This window comes from Serinus canaria, chromosome 14, assembly GCF_022539315.1.
Source record: "Serinus canaria isolate serCan28SL12 chromosome 14, serCan2020, whole genome shotgun sequence".
NCBI classification, from domain to species: domain Eukaryota; kingdom Metazoa; phylum Chordata; class Aves; order Passeriformes; family Fringillidae; genus Serinus; species Serinus canaria.
In genome coordinates this window covers 10,267,746-10,284,551 of record NC_066328.1, presented here as the reverse complement: position 1 = coordinate 10,284,551, position 16,806 = coordinate 10,267,746, and the positions used below count along the sequence as shown (strand labels likewise).

The window sequence follows — 16,806 nt, the reverse complement described above, 5'->3', positions numbered from 1 at the left end:
GCAGCCTGAATCCCCTGGCTCTGGATTTTGCTTGTGGGACAAGACACGATTAGGAATTGTGCCTGTATGCATCAAACCTGCAGATAAAGGGGATGGGCTCATGCCCTGGTGATCTAAACCCTCAGGGAGAGGAAGGGCAGGTGCTGGAGCAGATGCTCTCTTGTACCACTTTCCTGCCAGTATCATCTGTGCTTCCTCCAGCCTCTGCCAGGCAGCCAGCAATCCCCTGGAAACATGGAGAGGCTTGTGTGCATTTTGGGAAATGACACAGAGGCATTTGGCCTTTGCAGAAATGCCTTGTGCTCTCTGGAAGTTCATAGGATTTTCTTGTGATTCCCAGGATAGAAGCACACAGGGAGGGTTTCTGCTCAAACTTGGGTTGAAGGAAGGTCAGACCAATTGTTTGACCTTTCTGGCAGTCAAATAAAATCAAGTAAAATCTGTACTTGTCTGAAGTCAATCTACAGCAAAATCTGTCGTGGAACAGGGAATGTCTCAGTCTTTAACCAGCAGTTCCCCCCTGAGCTGTGCTCCCCACTACAGCTCTAACTCAGTGCCAACACATATTCTCAACCTCCCACTCTCAGCTACTTTAGTCTTCTATGGATCTTCTTAGAGGAAATTAACTGAACTTCCCTACAGTGGGAACAAAAAGAGGAAATGAATTTATGATTCCAGTGGTACCCTAGATCCTGACTAGCTCCATTAAACACTTTGCAGCCCTGGGTGTCTTTGCTAAACCCTCCACAACGAGCACAGAGTCATTTTCCTTCTTACAACACAAACATACAGGTTGGGATTCAGGAGTCTGTTTTGTATCTGGATAACTTCCCTCATCTCAATGGGATCCAGGCAGGCACAAATCAAGACTGCATAATCCCAGTCCTTCCCTTTCCCTCCAGAGCCATTACCTTGCAGTACCACTTTTGGATAAACTCATTTTCACAGACTCAGCACAGACCCAGTGAAATGACTAATACAACTCTTTAATGCAAACAACAATAAATCAACTGATTAAATTCTAATTTATCAGACAAATACTCTTTAGCTCTTCCCAAAGCTGTTCTGAATCATCTCTCTTGTCTGGCCATGCTCCAGAGGAGCACTGACACTAGATAAACCTGTGGAATCAGTTTCCATAAGATAGAAATGCTGAAAACATCCTGTATTTATGACAGGAGATTTCACAGAGATCAGAGTGAATAACATTCCTGAGAAGATGTAATGTCTCTGAAGGGTCCTCAGCATCTCTTCCCAAGACCAGCCTAGCAGGATAGGGATCAACAGACCCTGAAGCTCCAGGCTCAGGAACCAGACAATTAACTTTGGGAGATCCTACAGCAAAATTTAAGAGCTGAGAAAATGGCTACTCCACCACAATTCCACTTTAAATCACAGACTTTTTAAACTTACTTCATTGGTTTAAACAATGCTTGTCCATAGTTCTGGAATGTCATGATCAGCTTCAGCTGGGTGCCTCCTGATTTCATTGCTGTGGGGGAAAAACACAAAACAGCTTTAAAATGACCCATGTGGATCTACTGACACTCAGTTTCCCTGAAACCAAATCATATCTGGTTTTCTCTGCAGGGTGAGAAAATCAGGGTGATCCCAACTGGGCAAGAGATTATTCAGCAGAGTACAGGGAAGGGCTCTGAGTGCTGACCAGCACTAAACATGGATTGTATTTCCTGACAATTTTTGCCTTTTTCTGGCCACCGTGGGCTCCATAAGCACCCCAGATGAACAGCACCCATAGGAGCAGACCACTGGAGTCTTGTTTTCTCCATCTCTTGCTTTTGGAGCCCCTTTTAACAAGGGACTCACCCTGGGAAAGGAGATGGGGTCTCAGAGACAGCTGCAGCTGGGATGTACAGCCCAGGGTGCAGCAGACAGCTCCTTAATTAAAAGGATGAGCAGATACTGTAGCAATCTCTGATCTCTGCTGTGATTTTAATAACTGTTCCTGAGCAGCAGAGATATGTAAATTCACCTCCTCTGTGCACAATGGAAATGTAGCCAAGCCCAGCCATCACCTTCCAGGGATCCCAAGGTGGGTCATACACGAGAGCAGAGCTGTGCAGAGCAGCCTGGCCTGGCTGGGAGGGCACAAGAGGACAGTGGAGGTGACAAGGACAGTGACTTTGCCCATCTCCAAGCTGGGAGATAATGGGAATTTGATACTCATTCAAACCATTCTGAAAAACTTGGACAATATCACAGTAACAGCTGGATTATAGAGTTTTTAAAATTAGGATTTTTTAAATAATACATGTAAGAATTCATAAAAATGCATTTTACTTGATGATAAGGCTACTTAAAAAGATAAACATACATTCAGAAAACAGCTGCTTTTCTGCTGCCTCAATCACAAGCTTGCTAATAAATGGAATGACCTACAGCCTGACTCCTGAATGCCCCTCTGTGCTGGGAAGGCCAGCAGGCCTGTGTGGATGAGTCAGTCTTTTAAAGATGCTTTCTAGAAATCATCAGATAATCGATCCCTTTCTTTTCAGTTCTGACAAAAGCCATGTCAACTGGAGAGCTACATAAATGTCAAGTTATCTTGCTCTGTAAATTCTGGCTGAGAGTTGCCCTTGTTCCACCTGTACATGTTGTTTCTCTAACCAATGCCATTAGCTGCACATCTTCTTAATTACTCATTTCAGTGCTTTATCACTGATAGGTCATCAGCTCTCTTTCAGCACTTGTAACCAATATTTTTGCAACAAAATGCTATGCAAATCTGGTCAGTATAATTACACTTCTCCTAGAATAAAATCCCTGCTGTCCTGCTGTTTTGCTGATCCCAGCCTTCTCTTGCCTTTCCACTTTATCCCAAAGGAACAAATAAATAATTAGAAATTAAAGGGCATTAAGCAATTTGCACTGACCAGGTAAAGCAGAAGCAGAGGGATTTCCTGGATTAAACTCCCTCCCCTCTGCAGAACAGGTCAGTTGAGCTCAGGGCAGGAGGAGCACAAGGCTTTTTCATGCCCAGCTCAGAGCCTGAGGACAATGAGAAGCAGAAACTTTCCGGTCCAAACCCTGCCTGTGATGCCCTGGGGCCACCTGTGCACTCTGGAAGCAGCCCTGGTTAGTGTGGGCAGCTGGAGCTGCCCTTGCCCCATGCCCACAGGGACACACACAGGGCAGTCCCCACCACCCTCCCTGCCCAGCCACCACCACAGGCCTGGCATTTCAAACAAACATGGAATCACAGAAGGGTCTGGGTTGGAAGGGACCTCAAAGATCCACTAATCTAACCCCCTGCCACCACAGCAGTACAAAGAAGGAAAAAGAGGAAGTTCCAGCACACCCTTCTCCAGGCACAGAGCTCCAGATACTAGGAGGACTGGTTTCTCAGCTAATTAAAGCCACTCAACAGATAATGAGTTTGTTAGCAGCCAAGCTCAACAGCAAGGATGTCCTCACCTGGCAGGGAAATGCATGAAGGAGATTAACAATTCAGAGAGACTCAAAAGCCTGGTTTGGTGTCAGAAGGAACTGAGCTGAAGTAAGACAAAAGCATCTCCCTCATCTTTTTAGCTCCATCTTATTGCACTGCCTTAATTGGTTGCACCAGCAGCCTCACCCCAACATGAGTTTTACTGGCTCCTCCATTGCTGCTGGGAGCAAGCTCTGGAACTCTGAAAGCAGAGGGGGACACTGGTGGGAATTGTGTCCCAGTGTGCTGCAGGGACACAATAGAACCCACATGGAGCATGGAAAATGCCCCAGTGGCAGAGTTGCACCTTGGCTTCCCCCCAGTGCCCAGGCTCCCTGCAGCTCTCCCAGTGCCACAGCTGTGCTGTGGGGTGAGCCAAGGCCACCCTCCACTTCCAGGCTGGATTGTGACATTGTAATCCCTGCAGAGAGGGGAGCACCTAAGCCTGGACCATGTTTTGAGCTCTTGCTGGACAGACCTTGCTGTACCTGCAAACTCCAGCCTTGGAGCAGCCCAGGGTGCCCAAATTTTGGGGGGTGGCAATGCCAGAGAAGAGCAGGTGTCACTGGAGATGATCCACTCTAGGTCAGATCACTTCCCCTGCCCTAACTCAGCATCACATCTGCCCACTGGCTCCCCTCTCCCTTTCTGAGCTGTGCTCCTCCCTTTCCTGCCCAGCCTCAGTTAAACACATCCCTCTGGCCACTGTGGCCCAAACAAACATCATTTGCTCATCTGGAGACATCCTTGTGCCTGCATCTGCTGCCCACAGGGCCATTCCTGAAGGGTGTACAGCACCCAGGAGCAGCACATCCCCTTCTCCAAGGAGTGCAGGATGCTGCCCCACTGCAATCTGTCACATCTGGGACCAGCAGGTCCAGGGATCTTTACAAAAGCCTTGCAGCACGAGGCTGTGCTGACTCCAAAGGAACCACTAGTCACACTCTGAATTCACCTTTTATCTTTCTGAAGTATTTTAATATACTGTAACACCACAGGTCACAAACAGCTCTGTGCAGGCTTTATAAACCTGCTAGCTCACAGCAGGTACTTCAAATCAAGTCTCACACAGCTCCTGGATGTACTGGCACACTGCTAAAAACAAATCCCAGTGCCATCATTACTTTTCATCTTCAGGCAATTCAGAGCCTCTCTTTTCCCTCCAAAGTAGAAGGAAATGGAAAGCAGCATTAACCTTTCCTGTTAACCCACTGTAAGGGCTCCAGGGTGTGATCAGAAATCTTCCTAACTTCAGGAGGCTTTGCAAAAAATTCCCTGAGATATCTTTTTGCTTGAATGTTTGGGATTAGAGTCTTGTGCAAAGATTAGCGAAACTGGTGGGATTCCTTCTGTTTTCCCTGACAGACTTTGGATCAAGCCTGCAAAAATCCCCACTCCATTTACATCCCCGAGCCTGCTGCCATGGCCACCTGCCATGTGTGGCTTCCCCACTTTGTCACCTCACCAACACAAGTCCTGGATTCCCTCCCTGAGCCACAGACCCCATCCAATACAGAAGGTGTCCCAGCTATCATCTCCCAGGCATCTTTTCAAGCTGCATGCTGCAGGGTTCCTGGCTGCTGCCTGGCACTGACAGTGCTGCCCAGAGGGATTTGTCCCAAAGGGATTTGGAATTCCAGCTGCTCTGGCTTTCCAGCTCGTCTGCTTTGCTCCATGACTGCCCTGATGCTACCAGCCTGTCTAAACCACGTGGTTTTCTGCAAGAGAGAGAGTCCCAACAGGATCTCTGAACTTTTCCTGATTCTTTTGATCAGCATCCAGCAAACATTTTAAAATGTATTTAATTATGCAGAGCTAATGCCTGAGAAGTGAGATACAGTCACAGCCTGGGATGCAGTTAACATCTGAAACAGAGGATGCTCAGATCCATTTTGGATTCCTATTTATAGATCAAGCTTAAATCTAACATAAACATGTTGATTGGCTTTAACAAGTAATGCTCTGCCCCAGGCTGGAGACATGGCCCTGTACAAGCTGTAAAGAACATATTTAAAAATAAATTCAAGCCCTCATCATCTCTTAGTTTGTCCTTGCTCAGCCAATTCTGCTAACGTGTTTTTAAAGGACTTTTTGGACTGTAGTCAAGAAAGTGAAAGATTTCTGCAGGGGAAGAGTCTGTGATATTATTCTAAGGCTTTGCTGTACATTTTAAGTCCCCTCCTTTCATCTGGAATTGTCCATTAAATCAATCTGTTGACTCTTGGCAGATTCATTGTTTCCTTACACAGTAAATCAAAGTTGCTTCATTTCAATGTTTTTCACAAGTTCTCAAAAGCTCTTCTTCCTTTCCTTTGGATGACATCTTCACGATTTTCTTTAGAGCCAGAATTTAAGTTCAATATTTAGATTCTTGTCATTCCCTTTCCTCTTTTCTTTCCCTGCCTTGAAGCAGAGTCCACCTCAGGTAATTGCAGCTTTTATTCCCAGTGTGAGTAATCTCACACACTGGCTTTCTAATTACTGCCTGCACAAACTGAAGGCATCACAGATTCACAAATTACCTCAGCCAGGTAGTCAGTTCTCTTTACAACCACAGAATTAAAGAATCAAAAAATAAGTCCCAGCACCTCAGAGGAATTACAAAGTCTGTTCTGCTCCCAGGGAATCTCCTCTGGAGAGCAAGACCAAGCCCACAGTGCCCCTCCAATGCACCATGCCAGAGCTGGTGCTAAACTGCTGATAGTGCTGCCACAATTATGCACAGACATCTTGAAAATATGCAAGAAAATAGCTAACTATGGTTATTTATGCATGCAATAAGCAGCTATGAAAGGCAAAGGAAATGTGCAATTGCCTGTGCATGTGCTTCTGAAAGCCAGGCTTCAGTGCTCAGTGGAAAAACAATTCTCTCTAGGCTCCTATTTATGGCAAGAGGAAATTTTCAGTGAATTAAATCAAATTAAGAGCTATCCCTTTATGCTGAACAAAATGAATAGAAATATGTGTATATATAGATGCAGAGCACAGAAACATGCCCGGGCCAGGCCCGGGTAACCCTGTCCTTTCCCAGGCCAGCTCTAGGTGTCACTGTGGGAGCTGGATGGGATGCTCCCTCCCATCCAGGGATTTGTTCCATTTAAACTTTCACATCCAGAAAATGTCACCTTGGTGCTCCCTGCTCCTGGGAATTGCTTCTGTCACCCTTTTCATTTTAAAATACCTCTGCACATGACAGAGCCGTGTGAGTGGTCCTGGCAGATGGGGGGGATCAGTCTGCTCCCCACTCTCACCCATAAACAATGCAGGGTGAGCAGAGAAATCAAAGAATGCTGCTTTGCTGCAGTTTGGGTTTAATTACTGCAGATATCAGGCAAACATCTAATTCTGTTAGAGCCAAAGTAAGTCTGAACACTGGGAAGAAACTGGATAAAGCCATATCCCATTTCACCTAATGCATGTAACCCTGTATATTTAATTGTCCTGCTTGCTAAAAGGATCCTGAAGACCAGGCATTATCAAGGTTTCAATTTATTTTATACTCCTAACTTGACATCTTTCCAGCTGCCTTGAAAAAAAAAACCAAACCAGCAAAAATTGACCATAAGGAAAAAAAACCCCGAGGCTAATTAGAAGATAAGCAGGAATATGCAAAGAATGTAACAGCCCTATAAATGTCCTTTGGTCAAATATATTACTCTTTAATAATCAGCTTACACGCTTTTGAATCCTTCTGCTGCTCTGCAGTAAAGCTGAAAACTGGCAGGAATTACTTTAAAACATGTATTTTTAAACATCCAAAGAATTTTCAACATAAGAGAAGTTGCATTGTGCAAAAAATAATTTTAAAATGTGTATTAGCAATATGCTCTTTATTTCTTTGCAAGCTGGCAAAGCTCCTGAAACCCCACAGGGTCAGGCAGTGTAAGCTAACACCAAAATTCAGATCCTGACATCTCCATATTGGTTAAAGTCCCCTTCCACTTCCATATACTTGATTTTAGACTGGGATTTATGTGTAGGAATCATTCCCTGTCAGTTCCCATAGCGGCCAACAACAATACCAAATACACCTCATGGTTTAATTTATGGAAATTATCCTGATTCATTGCTGCAAACCACGGCTCTGTGTTTTTGTTAGAGGCACAAGAGGCCCTACCATGCTCTTAAGAGCCTTGTTCAAACATTAACAGAGACAATCCCAAAGGGACTTGCTAATGGCAACCATAAATCTTCCTCTGTGCTCCCATGGCCCTTTCCCCCCATTGATCAGAAAGCTCCATCAAAAGCAGAATGAAAGGAAACCCCATGATACATCTGTATGACACATGAGGTGAAATCATGGCCCCAGGGAAGCAAATAGCAGAAACTTCCACTGACGTCACCAGGGTCAGGATCTCACTCCCATTTTTTAGGATAATAATTCTTTGCTGCTAGGCCAGCTGAAGCAGGGAGAGGTGGAGCCACATGTCCAGAAGCACAAGTGAACACCAAGCCCAGAAGATCAAGTGAAGAGGGAGCACTAAACTACTATTTCTTGCTTGTCCCTCCCACCAGCTTCTATGTCCCTAATCCACCTCAGCCATCCCCCTGCTCTGCAGGAGGGACAGACCATGGCTCAAGCACTGCTGAGTTTGCTGCAGACCTCTCCTCCTGCACAGACAGTGCAGCTGAGCTCTGGACTGCTGGGGAGGTGAGCAAAGATCAATACTCAGCAGCCATGTGGTACAAACTGCTACAGCCAGTGCACTTTGTGCAAACCTCAAGAGATGGCTCTGCTGGGCAACTGTCCCCTCTGGGGACAGCCTGGGCACTGCTGCTCTCTGCAGGGACAGGGATGGGCACAGGCTGCATCTGTCCCTCCCCAGTGGATGTGCCCAAGGAGAAATGCTCACACACGTGTTACCAAGTGCTGGCTCAATCCCCATTTGCATGTGCCACTAATATTCCAAAACTTGGTGGGTATTGAGGGGTGAGGTCAGGAAAGGTGAGGGCTGTCCTGGAGAAAACCAACCAGGCTGTGTCCATACAGTGCCCTCATCACCCTCCAGTGCAGGCCAGAGGAGCAAGGGCAGTCTGCTGCTACTTGCAGTGTCACCTCTGAGCTGGGGAAGGGAAAACACATGGCTTAATGGGCAAACAGGACCCCTAATGAATCTGATCCAGACTTTTGGGGACAGAAAACCCATCACAGATTAATAAACAAGCCCAAGTTTGTCCTCTTTCCTGAGCTACAGGATCCTGGAATCCAACATGTGGGATGGCCCCTGTGTACCACAAACTGCTTTATTCAAAGTGCTGCTCCAGCAGAGCAGTGCACTGAGCACAGCCAACACACAGCAAGATTCACTGGGCTGAAGGTCTCCTGTGGCATCCTGCACTTTACACCTACTCCATCCCAACCAGCTAAATCAGCCCTCTCCTGATGACCAGGGATCTCCTTTATCCCTGCTCAGCAGCTGCTGTGATTCACACAATGGAAATTGTAAACCTTAGGGCTGCTTGAGCTATTCTTGCCCAGACCATTTCCTGCTGAAGCCAGGGGAATTTTTGCCTTGCAGGGTTAAAGACCTGCTGACCTCATCCCACGGTGCCAACACACCATCAGCACTTTCACAGAGCTCCTGCTATTTCATCCCTCTGAAAGGGACTTTGCAACTTTGTGGTCAGCACAAGGAACTCCATTTTCTGTCTGGTGGATGAAACCACTGCCTGCGCTGCAGCTCCCTACCTCTGGAAACCACGGGGTGTGCACTTGTTTAGTATCCCAGGCCTTTCATCTGAGGTTGTGACATTTCTTTCCCTGCACAGCTAGGCAGCTAAATTCAAGAAGACACACGTTGCCATTAAACAGCCCTGGAGAAAAGCCCCGAACGGCATCACCTTGTTTAACCAGAGCCAAAGGCTGACATGGGCACATCCCTGTTGAGGGTTTACAGGCAGAGCAAACAGATCTGAGCTCTGCTCAGCAGGAGGCTGCCTTACCCGGAGCTCCCTGCCATGCCTGGGGAAGCTGCAGCTCCTGCAGCCGCAGAGCTCGCGGTGCCGGATGCTCCCGCAGCCACCGCAGCGAGGCTGCAGGGCAGCCTCTCCTCCCTTGGCAAGGCAGGGCTGCCAGGCACAGCCTTTTCAATAATAATCAGCCAGTAATACAAATCTAGCTCGTGCAAGGTGCTGTCTGCTTTCTGCCATCCCCTTTTTGTTTTTGTCAGCGTATTTATCTTAAATAACTGAAGAGGGCACTTTCAGCCTGATGGTGACTAAAGGATCTCTGACACGAATGGGGTTTGCCTGGCTGGCAGACTTGGCAATTATTCAGGTAATACAGAGCTGGAATTATCTCTTTATGTTTAGCAGGGAAAATGAGCAGGAAAGTCCGAAAGCAAAGTTACAGGGATGCTGGAGAGAAGCCATGCAAAATATAAATACTCAAACAGCAATGAGATCCTGAACAAAGAGCAAATAATGATAAAAAAATAACACATATCCAAACATACCAACACTGGTTATCTTTTGGGAGACAAGGTCTTGCAGTAGAGCCTCAATTGCAGGATTATGTCTGGAATACAGCTCATACCGATTAATGCCAATGTGGAATTTTAACCAGTTTGGGTAGGAGTCTACGGAGGTCTCTCCAGTTGGCAAAAATTCTTCATGATGATCTTCATTTTGCCTACCACCAAAAAAAAAAAAAAAAGAACAAGAAAAACCCAAAGTTGAAGAGAATGAAATAATGTTACAGTTTGTAGCACTTATCAAGAAACAGGGCTTCAAAATGTGACAACTTGGAAAGGCAAAGCCTACAGAAGGGAGAGAGGATCCAGGTTCCTCCCTGCACCAGGAGCCTTCTCTCACCTGGGGCTAGTGGGGAGGTGGATTCCCACTTCCCCTCCTCCTGCCTGACTTAACACCCATGAAAGTCAGGAGCAAAACTCAGAGAGGCATCACTGAGTGATGGCAGAGGCCCTTCTATAGCAGGAACACAGAGCACAAGTTTTACCTTGTGTTTGGGTCACACAGCTTTTACAGGTCTGACTCGAACAACAGCATCATCCTGAACCTTTATTTAACAGGGACATGGGGCAGGAAACCCATGCACATAAGAGTGCAGCAAAACCTGAGCTGTGGTGCCCAATGCACCCACTCCTCCTCCTTAAAAAGGGAGAATGAGAGAAACTGCATCACTCAGAACTGGCTGCTAAAGAAGAACTGGCTGGTCTTGCCCCTTCCCGAGCAGTAGGAACCTACTACGGCAAAGAATTAATTAAAATGATCACTACCTTCTGAAATTCACTTTAGTTCTGTGAACCCTGACTGCAGCCACTAAGGAAAATCTGTACAGCAGGCAGCTGCACGGTGGATATCAGTGTTGATTTCACTCTTCCCCTACTGAACAGACTAAACCATATTTTGATCCAGAGTTCTCTGTGCTTACAGTCATCTCCAGATGTTCAGGCATTTGTGACTTTTTTTTTTCCTTTTTCTTTCAGAGAGCCCAAAACTTTCCAGGTTATTTCCCTTCACAGTCAGTTAGGATTATTAGATGGAACGGGCCTGGACAATTCACATGCTCATAGGGCGGAAATCAGAATTATTTATCCTCTCTTTCTAAAGGTTTAGATCATGCTGGCTGCTCTGCAGCTTGACAGAGCTTTTGCACGGTACAATGCAGCTGTTTAAACATTACAATGTCAGTGTGTTTGGAAGAGGGTGCTGTTGTATTAGACAACCCTTTTGATTTTTCAGTCATTGAATTTCTCAGCATTTCTTAGGAGCCAACAGGGCATACGATTCAGAGGCAACTGACTGCTTTGAAGGCTGGAGAGCAGCGGAGGTGCAGGGCACTGGGAATTAATTGAGGATGAAAAATGTAGCACAGATCAGATCCTGAAAGCGGAAATACCTGCCAGGATGAATGCCTTTGTGGCACTAGAGCCTGCTTTTGAGAAAAGTTAATGTATTACTGCCTGGCCTCACTGCTCAGCCCCTTCACCTCTGGGTGGGAGACTGGGAAGGTGCTGGGGAGGAAGGCTCGCTGTGAGCTCACCCTCTTCCTCGCACCGTTCTTCTGGCAGCATCTTCCTCGGCTGCAGCTAGAGATGGGGCAGACCGACCCCTTGACCTCAGTGCTCCAGCCTTCCCGTGCTCCCGTGTTTATTCTGTATTTCAGGGCATTTATTTTCCGAAGGAACACGACCGGGTGAGCCTGTGAACGGCTGCTCTTTTTTCCAGTGAACCCGAAACGCTCCGTTCACTCCTCTGCCCTCTTCCACCCTAAAGCCAGGACACCCTAAATCCCGCATTCCCACGGAAAGGCAGCGACCCGGAGGACACGCCACGTCCCCATCCTGCCCTCCCGTCCCCCTCCCCGGTCCCACTCACCACTCGGGCTGCTCGGCCGCCCGCGGGTTGAACCTGATGTCGCTGTTGACATTGAAGAGGAGGTCGCCGTCGGCCAGCGGGGGCAGGGCGGCGCGGTACAGCGGGTGCTCGAAGAGCGCGGCCAGCGGGGCGGCGTTGCCGGCGGGGGGCGGCGGGCGCGGCGCCCCGGGGCCGATCAAGCGCCGCGCCCTCCCCGCCGCCGCCGCGCCCCCGCCGCCCGCGCCGCCGCCGCCGCCGCCCGCCGCCCGCTCCGCCGCCTCCCGCGACTGCGACGAGAGGTTGGAGGCCGGCTCGGCGCTGAAGTCCTGCAGGATCCGCAGCGTGTGCTTGCTGGGCCAGCGCGGCGCGGCGGCGCGGGGCGGCGCGGCGGCGGGCGGAGGGCAGGAGCAGCCCGGGCGGCTCTCGGGGCCCCGGCGCTCCAGGCGCGGCAGCAGGTCGATCATGATGTGCATGGTGCAGGCGACGAGGAACACCATCAGGATCAGCACCCGGAACTTGCGGACCAGGAGCATTTTCATGGCCGGGGCGGCTGATGAATTACCGGGGGAGGGGGAGGGAAGGGAGGCGGCGGACAGAGCCCGGGCGGGCGCGGGGCTGCCGGGCCCCCCCCGGGGCTCCGGCGTGCTCCTCTCGGGTCGGGAAGCGAGCGATCAAGTCAATAAAGTTACCTCCATAGGCGCCGGGAAATAAACAGGCTAAACCCGATAGGTCCTCATGTCTCAGTAGCATCAAGAACTTGGGAGGGGGAGGGAAAAAAAATAAAAGGGAAAAAAAATTTAAAAAAAAGAAAAAAAGAGCTCCGGACCGAGCCTTTAAAATCAACAGGAAAACAATGCCAGCGGCATGGTAATATAGAAAGCCATCTGTTCACGATTTCTCCCTCTTTTTATTACAGGGATCACAACAAACAGGGAAAACTGGCTCTCGGAGGGAAACCGGCATCAGACACAGGCGCTGATTCAATAAAATTTAAAAAAAAAATGGGGAGGAGGAGGGGGAAAAGAAAAATATTAAGAAAACCTGTGCGGAAAGGCGACAGAAGAAAAAAAATCATCCATAATATTTGGCTGTGCTGGAAACGCTGACTCCTTTCCCTTGGATTTGAGCAGTGATGCAGCAGAAGCGCTCCCCGCTCGCTCTTGCTCCCTCTCTTCTCTCAGACTCTTTAAGAACATTGGCTGGAAAATCATTTTCTTAGAGCGGTTCCAGTTTCTTCATCCATCGCGTCCAGTGCTTGGGAGAGATTAGTAAGTTCAACTGAGATCGAGTCTGGGTGGCTGCTGTATCCGAGCCGGGCTTGTGCTTTGGCTTGGGTTGGTTTTTTTTGGCTGCAAAACTGTCTGATGGCACAACTGCAACATAAAGGTTAAATATGGCACAGAAAAAAAAAAAAAAAAGAGGGGAGAGAAGGAAGGATTAGAGGAAAGAAACTAATATAAATCAGTAGAGGTTCTTTTTAGCGAAGAGGTCTTTGATCTCTGCTGGGTCTTACAGATCTTTCTTTAAAAGAGAGAGAGAATGGAAGAGAGAAGGGGGGAGAGAAGGAAAAGGGGGGAGAGATCTTTGGCAGGTGCAGAGTGAAAACCTCTTTCAGCTACACTGAATTCTGGAGACTGGTTGGACTAGTATCTCTGCAGCTCCAGCTTTCAGTGGGTGTGTTAAATATTATGAGCGAGCCATGATTCCTGCCTTCCTCACGTCATAGTTAGGAGATTGGCTAAATAAACGCTACAGTGATAGTAACAGGAAAACCTCAACCAAAAGAGGGGTTTTTTTCCCTCCTCTCCTCCCTCTTTCCCACCCCCCCTTTTCATTCTACTGCAGCTCCAACTGGGGCAAGGAGAGGGCGTCTGTTCCACAAAGGTTTGGGGGAAAAAAAATATATAAAGCGGAAAAAAGAGAAGCGGTAGAGAAGAATCAGCAGGAACAGCACAGCGAAGCAGCAGCGCGGTGTGTGTGTGCCCGGGCTGGGATCGGCGCTCCTGCTCCGCCACCGCCCGGGCTGGCCAGTGGCGCATTGCCCGCTGCGCTCGCCCCCCGCCCGGCAAGGTCAGCGCGGGGAGCCGCGGGCTCCGCTGCCCCTCTCTGTCTCACCCGAGATCCCGCGGGGGGATAACCCGGCAGCGAGCTGCCCTCCCTCCTGCTGGTTCCGTGTCTGGTGGCCCAGTGGGCTAATGGAAGGGGTGGCCACGGGGCCAGCACAGCCCGGAGTGCTGCTGGCAGTTGTCCGAGAGCGAGGGCACTCTGGAGGAAGGAACGAGCTGTTCCTGGTTCTTCAGGTGATCAGGCAGGATGCTCAGAACTGGCAGAATCAGGCAGGAACTCAGATTTCTGTCTTTGGCCAGCGTTGCCCTGGATTCTGTGGTCTATAGCAGGGCTCCAACAGTTGTTGAGATGGGCTGGAGGACTGAGAAAGATGAAGTGCTTACCCTGACCCACCACCACCTTTCCACAGAATGATCTCAATGCTGAATGAACAGTCCATTTTTCCCTGCATTAAACCACATCAAAGTATTTTCTTTCCTCAAAAAGTCTTTCCTCACCCACCGGGCTCCATCCAGCGCTGTTCCCTTACTGGCACTTCTGCCGAGCCCTGTGTGCAGTGTTACAGTGTCACCCTGTTTTGCACAAGGGAAATCACTGACTTTCCATCAGGAAAAAACAGACTGATGAACCAAAAAAAAAAAAAAAAAAAGGACCTAACAGGACCACAATCCTTTGTACTGCTCTGTACATTTGTGGAGACAAAACTTGCTGTCCTAGAGAGACCTTGTGGTCCCAGAGTTCAGAGGTACAGTTGGATCCTTCAAGTACAGGTGTAGTTAGTCACAGAAAACCGTTCTGCTACAGAGCCAGAAGCAAGGCTTTCTGTCTTTTCACACCTTTTTTCACCAAGATCAGCTTGGACAAAGGCTGTCTGGACAATTGACTGCGTGGCTGGTGGAGGAGGGCGGTAGAAGGCAGCGAGGGGTGAGTGCAGGGTAAGTGGTTCCCTGTGTATCACTAAAGTTACAGTCTACTGTGGTTTTTTAAGGAGTTCTGGGGGAGCTGTTTGTAGCACTCCAAGTGAGGATAGATAAAATAACACATTATCTCCTTTAGCAAGGCACAGTAGAATTTGTAGGCTGCAAATTTCGGCTACATTTTCTTGGTGTTTGCCCTACTAAAACTAAGGCCTATGCTGTTAGATGAGGATGAAACTGAATGGGTCTGAGGAGAAAGTTGCAAATTATTTAAATGAGTTCTTTAAGTTAAAGTTATTTGAATTTACTTTATACTAAAAGAACATTGTGTCAAACATGTTGTAGCTCCTTGTGTAAGAGCTGTATAATGAAAGGGAGACTGGCTTTGAAAGTTAATGCAAGCTACTAGATGTTGTTAATTACATGACTTTCAAGAGGTGAAAATGACAATACTGTGAAAATGTAACTAATTCCTCTCAACAACATGTTTTTGTTTTCATCAGCGTGACCTTTAGTGCATATTGGCCATTTAGTTAAGTATGGTTTCATCTAAATTGTGTCTGCCTCTAAACAGAATCTCCCTGTCTTCCACAAGCTGTTTATTCCTTGAGCCTTTTCAACATTTGAGTTTTATCTCAGGATGTGAGGTTGACAGATGTTCTGTATTCTCTTTGGTAACTGGCCTTTGTGGACAAGTTTTGCCTGGACCAAAGTGCCCCAGAGATGTGAATAAAAGAGTAAAAGAGTTGTCTTATGTCTCTGCATTTGTTTCTCAACTTCAGTATCTACAAATGCCTTCAGCCACTGATTGGTCGTCTGTGAAATGAGATGCACTGGCCAGTTGGTGAACTCTGGCAGAGAGTGAGCCTGTAGCTTTGCTTTGGACAATGGGAAATGCATATTTCCTTGTGTCCTGAGCCTTTCTTCCCCTGTCCTGAAGGCTGGTAAGGATCAGCACCAGCAGTGTGTTACAGCCCCTCTGTGCCCCTGGTGAAGCTCAGGGAATGAAGCCAGAGCTCAGCTGGCTCTTCCCAAACCTCTGTGGGCTCCCTTGTAGCCCATCACACCAGGAGGATGCCAGCCCACCTGTTTTCTTACAGACCTTTCCCATCAGCAGAGGCAAGAGCACAGCCCTGCTCCTGTCCTGGAGTCACTGTGCCCTCTCACCTCTCTAAATCATCTGTTTGGGGACACAAAGTTAGTGCCAACCTCCCATTTGCATTCCAGGGGGCTGGCAGAGAGCCTGGGGTTCCGGCCAGGGAGATGGGAACTGAAGGATCTGCTGGGTTGGGAGGGCTGAGGTGGCTGTGGTCAGGAAGCCACAGATTGTTGGTGTGTGAAACCACTGGGAGAAGTCAGGAGTGGGCTGCAGGTCAGGACAGCCTGGAAATTGGGTGGCAGGTGGCAGGCAGACTCAGGGACTGGGTCTGAGGTATCCCAAGGCTGGTGCAGCTTCCCAGGACATTGCTGGCCCAGGGCAAGTGTGGGCTTGGTGCAGGAGAGTTTGTGCTTGTGCTGGGATCTGGGGTTCAGTGATCCACCCCTGCTAGGGAAGGGTTCCCTTTTTCTGCTGCAAGGGAAGAAATCCATCCAGCTGGATTTCTGTAGGGGGATACAGTATGGGTAAAGGAAGGTGGTGTAGAAGGTAATCTTATCCCCCAATGAGTTGCAACTGGACAAATGACTAAAGATTAGAAGCAGGCCTGATCTTAACAGGCCAATAAGCACAAGTGGTATAAAAGAGTGGATTGGTGGGGATCTGGAGTCAGATGATTTCTGTAAGGACCAGGAATAGTTAGTGCTTAGAGGAGCTAGCTGCCTGTGAGAAACACTGAGGAGGTATCATACCTCTGGTGATATGAAATCCTCTCACTATAATGATGTTAGAACTTGTGCTAGATAAGATGACAGATTTCAGCCCTATGTCCCTGTCCATGTACTGTGAGGCCCTGGCCTCTTCCCTTTCAGTGCAAGTGCAATGTTTGCATGCAAGTTACCTCCTCTGACTTCAAGTATTTCCCTTCAAGACTTTATAAAACCCCCAGAATTTTTGGT

General features: G+C 48.2%; 1 protein-coding gene across 2 annotated transcripts in view; it reads right to left on the bottom strand.

Annotated features, from left to right (window-relative positions):
- The window catches only part of FAM20C (FAM20C golgi associated secretory pathway kinase), a 57,995-nt gene extending 44,273 nt beyond the window's left edge, over window positions 1-13,722 (bottom strand). Inside the window, exons 1-4 of one of the 2 annotated variants that reach the window (XM_050980006.1) lie at window positions 12,809-13,722; window positions 11,789-12,523; window positions 9,904-10,079; window positions 1,414-1,492 (exon numbers count right to left, since the gene is read on the bottom strand). In XM_050980006.1, the coding sequence (XP_050835963.1) occupies window positions 1,414-1,492; window positions 9,904-10,079; window positions 11,789-12,306 (773 nt within the window). In that variant the 5' untranslated portion in view covers window positions 12,307-12,523; window positions 12,809-13,722. Of the gene's footprint in view, window positions 1-1,413; window positions 1,493-9,903; window positions 10,080-11,788 lie in introns of both variants that reach the window. The other variant, XM_009091844.4, reaches the window with a different exon arrangement.
- Between the last annotated feature and the right edge of the window lie 3,084 nt (window positions 13,723-16,806).